The sequence below is a fragment of the Hippocampus comes genome, unplaced genomic scaffold (genome assembly GCF_001891065.2).
Source record: "Hippocampus comes isolate QL1 unplaced genomic scaffold, H_comes_QL1_v1.1 scaffold333, whole genome shotgun sequence".
In the NCBI taxonomy this organism is placed as follows: domain Eukaryota; kingdom Metazoa; phylum Chordata; class Actinopteri; order Syngnathiformes; family Syngnathidae; genus Hippocampus; species Hippocampus comes.
The window spans coordinates 91,743-96,563 of record NW_017805386.1 but is presented as its reverse complement, the minus strand read 5'-3'; the positions used below and the strand labels follow the sequence as shown (position 1 = coordinate 96,563).

Here is a 4,821-nt window from a genome sequence, read left to right as displayed (position 1 = left end):
GACGACCGGGGCCCAACCACTACGTCTTTGTGGACGCCGACTTGGCAAAGAAGCAGGCGGGAGCTTGGAAACGCTGAGGTTTGCGCGTGGCGTGGGAAGCGAGCTCGTCTTCGGGCCTCGCCCCCCCGCCCCGCTTGGCGCCCCGCTCGGACCCTCCCCGGCAGTGCGCTTTGTGAACGCCGGCCGGTACATGCGATGCCTTAGGAGGAGGATGCCGACTTCCTTCCACAGCTCCCTGTTCCTGCAAAAAAAAAAGTTTCCGAAAGAAAAACAAAGGCACAAATACACGGAGACAGACCGATGGATATCTTATCTATACACACACACACACAGAGGCACACATGTACTGTGGATCTGTAAAGGCTCGAGCTTGTATCTGTAAGATGTCGGTCCATGAGATTTACGTGAAACTATATTGATGCAATTGAAGACAGATGTATGCGTTTTCTTCTTGGAGGCTTCGAGTCGTCGCACACGCGGGCGCACGCAGCTATATTTGATCATGTCGAGGGTAACAGCAGACTTGTATTTCGCAGTTTTATTTTGCCGCTTCTAAAAAGGATGAGTGAAGGCGAGCGCGGCCGCACGTCGCTATACACTGGACTGGCCAGCCCAGCGAGGAAGGGACCGTTCCCGACCCGTCTGCTGATTCGTTCGGGTCCAAAGATGTGACCGCCTCAAGCACAGACTTCTCCGTTGTCGGATCTCGGCCCGACAACCTCATGCCGTGAACTCGGACCACCGAGCCTCCGAACCGTCGGCCGAGCTTCGATTTCCCGGCGAAGCCGACGCTCCGCCTTCCTCCCGGCGAGCCGACGAGGAAATGCAAACTGTGAGCTCGTTGTGCGGAATCTTCAAAGCCAGCTCAACCTCAAAGCCCAACGCGACCGCTGCGCTCCCTGACCCCAAAGCACACGCTGCTCGCCCTTCTCTGGGCTCCCCGAAATGCAAAGCCTCCGCCCCTCGGAGCTCCCAAACTGGGACTTGGACCGAGCGGTCGTCTTCTTTCCGGGTCCGATGCTGTTCCCGAAACCGACCCTGCCAAACTCACCTCGTCGATCTTACCACGGTCACCTCCGAATGGCCACACCTGAGTCAATCCTACCCTTGAGCCAACTTGGACTTCCAAAGCCGAATCTTCGTTCCGGGGTCCACCTAAAAGGCCACGGCCAACTCCCAAACCCAACCCGACCTAATCTAACCGACCCGGAGCCCTTGTGAAACACCAAGCCTCCGACGCGGGCCGACCCTTGACCAGGCTTGAAAAAAAATCCCAAAATGCAATCGCTGTCTTGGGTCAAGCGCAGTGACCTTCCGGGTCTGACTGGAAACCCGCAACCCTACCCACCGCCTTCACCCGAAACCTAAATCAAAGCCAACCTCATCTCGGCTCCCTTCGGGCACACCCTTGATCCCGAATCGTGTCCGATCCTTGTTGATCGGCGCGCCCTCGAATCGCAGCCGATATTTGCGTCTCCTCCCAAAAACCAAAACCACATCCAGACCTCAATACTGATCCTGGTATGCCGAGATCATCTCTTTTTAGCCCGTGCCAAATCCCAACAACTCTCTTCTACCCGAAGACGGATTCTCTCAAGCCCATTCGGCCTCTTAGCCCAAATCCCGAACGCCAAACGCCTGACACGGCCCGATGGCCCGCCACTCTTCAATTTGTACTTTGAGACCTTCTAAAATCAACAAACCCGACCGAAAGACGGCGGATTCTGTGAGAAACGAGCGCAAGTGCGGAACTCCCGAATGCGGCCTCGTCCTCCATCCGTCGCCCCTCTCAAATCTGGCAACCACTTTGGCGGCGGTTGCTTGTTGGCCCCTGGGAGCGCCAACGGCTGGTTGAAGACGCATACGAGTGGAGGGAATGCATCTGAAGTGGCGTCCAGAACAATTTGGGGACGAATGACGTGAACTTGGATCGTCGCTGAAGAATCACTAGTTACTGACGGCAAGGGAAAAATGTTCAAGCGTGGATTAAATAAAAGACGGCGACACAAATTTGGACCGAAACTTGTTTGCACTTTTGTTGGTGTTCAGTGTTAGCCCGCGCTCAAATGTTGCCGTATCGTCATCCCGGGTGTTGTAAATACAAACGAGCGCCGCTAGCAGTATGCTGCTATTGCTAGCCAAAACGAGACCAGTTTTTGGTGGGAGGCGGGCAGGGGGCTTTCGGTGTGGGCGGGGGTCACACATTTTTGAGACCGAGATTGGCGAGCACAATCGTGGCTTTCTCATGGCTCAAACGTCTATGCACTTTTACGTCAAGTGGCTGGTGTAAGCTTCTTTTGGCTTTTTTTTGTTGATTTGCTAACTAAAGAAAAGGGAGCGCAAGGACTGCAGTTGTCGTTTGTAAAACATCCAAATATGCCACATCAATATCAAGCCCAGAGACTCTGCAGCTTTTTAAGCCACATTCATTATTCATTTTGTTACATTAGTTCAGAGTTATCGTGAGATGACACCAAAACTTTAAGATAATTAATTGCCCAAGATTGCCGACTTTTTGTATTATTTGCCGAAGACGGCAATTTTTTTTTTTTTTATTGTCCCAAAAACATTTTTCTTAAATTTGTGTTTTGTTCCATCCCAGAATTTAAGGCCTTAATGACCAGTGACTTTGCTGGCTTTTTTGTTTTATGTATTTAATTAATACTTCTGATGTCTCCCCCCCCCCAATCTCCCTCCAAAAATAACTCAATTTTTTTCTGCGTCAGGAGGCTTGGAGTTTGCGACCAGGCTTGTTTATTTTGATACACATGTACTAGAATTTAGTTGTTTTTTTTTTTTACATAACTTGATTTTGTTTATTGTGAATATTTTTTTCAACCTACTAAAACACTTTTGCTGCCAGATTATGGTCGGCAATAAGCCTTTATGTTCATTTGTCCAATAGAATAATGAAGGCAATCTATTTTTAAAGCACCCAGAATACCAAATTCCACTCGCTCTCCACAACATCCATTGTTTTGATTTGTTTTTTTTTCAACGTAACCCCTTGTATTTTGGGAACCAACTGCTTTTGTTTCATTTGCCTCGTGTGAAGATATGGGAATTGACAATTAGTGATCAACAGCTTTTATCCATTTTGTGTTAACTTATTTCTGTTAAATGTACTTTTTTTTTAACGTGTACTTCCAGGGATTTTGGTGTGTCCTGATCACTTTTTGACTTTTTAGCTTGGTGGCCAAGAAGTTGCAAAGTCTCTCGAGCAAGGAAAACAAAAAAAGTCTGAGAGTTGTGTTGATGCGTGCGATGCTGCTCCCCCAGATGAGAGACGTTTTAACTTGACAGGAGCTTGTTGAGCACCTGCTTTGCAAAGCTAAGCTAACACCGCCGAGTTTACAGTCAGGAGGCGCTCCGAGATGAATCGGCTCGAAATGTTGTATGTTTTCTATGAACTTGTCCAAAAGACTTTTTGTAATTATGTTGAAAGTATCGCTATTTGTTGAATTCCGTGCTGTTGATGAGGCTCTTTTGGTTGGTTGTTTTGGTTGGTGTTTGTTTGTTTGTTTTCCCTTTTGGCGGCAAAACAATAATGTACAGAGAAACTTGTGTTGTCCAAGTGTGGCCGTGCAATGGATGTACATTTGCAACAACAACTATGATTAAAGTTTTATTTAGCTATATATTAAGATCGCCGCGTGCCCCCTCTTTTCCGACACAAAATGAAATACGATATATTTGTCTTTTAAAAAAAAAAAAAAAAAGATTGATGGGGATTTTTTCTTTCTCTTAAGCAAAACTTCATTCAGATTAAAAGTTGAACTATTTCCTAATATATGAAGTCGTCCAGTCAATACACACCCGTTGAATGAACCGGATATGATTTGTCTTTATTTGACAATCGGAAGTCGTCGTGTGGCCCCCAACCGGAAGTCAAATCATTTCAGCAAACCACCATCAAGGTTCATATGCAAATAAATACGATAGTCGGTAAATTTGTGTTGGCATCGCAAAGTGAAGTGACCGCGAGTACCGACGTGAGGGCCGCCGCCTCCTTTTATGAGCAATATTTCTTTCATTATTTACAAGAAACAAAACAATAATTGAATAAGCTGCATTGGCGGGGCCGGCCCGAGGTGCCGGACGTGGGCCTTGGGCCCCCCCGCGCCACTGCGGGAAGCCGCCCGCCCGCAACTCAGTGAGCGGCGCTCCTCGGGGCCCGGCGTCGGCGACTCCAGCTGGGCCTCGCACAGATCCAGGAGGGACGCCGCCTGCTCCCGGGGTGTCTGTGATTTGAACCTGCGCGCCGCCAGGTACAAGAAGGCCTCCACAAAGGCCTGGAGGCCCATGCCTGGAAAACACGGCGCGTAGAGTACGGGATGCCCGTGAGCATTGTCGCATGCTCTCTTTGGATGTGCTGTTGCTGCTGCCGTGCGCGTGTGTGTGTGTGTGTGTGTACCGCTAGTACCGACGTGAGGGCCGCCACCTCCTTTTATGAGCAATATTTCTTTCATTATTTACAAGAAACAAAACAATAATTGAATAAGCTGCATTTAGAAGTCAAATCAATAGTGCCTTTTTTGAGAGATAGTAGTCCAATGTCAACGTGAGCTGACCCACCTCCCAAATTCCCTCGCATGTGCCCCCCCCGGTCATCGTTTGCCCACCCGCTGTCCCGGAGTAGCGCGTGCGTGTTTGCCGGGCAAAGGCGAAGGCGAGCAACCTCAGTTCTCGGCGTTGGCCTCTCGCGAGCTAGGCTTGGCGCCGCGGCAGTCTTGGCTGGAGGCCCGGCGCGGCCGAGGTGCGGCGGCGGGCGAAGGCGGGGCCGGCCCGAGGTGCCGGACGTGGGCCTTGGGCCCCCCCGCG

General features: G+C 49.9%; 1 protein-coding gene across 1 annotated transcript in view; it reads right to left on the bottom strand.

Annotated features, from left to right (window-relative positions):
• Positions 1–4,418: 4,418 nt before the first annotated feature.
• Positions 4,419–4,821, bottom strand: part of ttll11 (tubulin tyrosine ligase-like family, member 11) — an 8,802-nt gene continuing 8,399 nt past the window's right edge. Inside the window, exon 11 of the mRNA XM_019873017.1 lies at positions 4,419–4,821. Within this exon, the coding sequence (XP_019728576.1) occupies positions 4,469–4,821 (353 nt within the window). The 3' untranslated portion in view covers positions 4,419–4,468.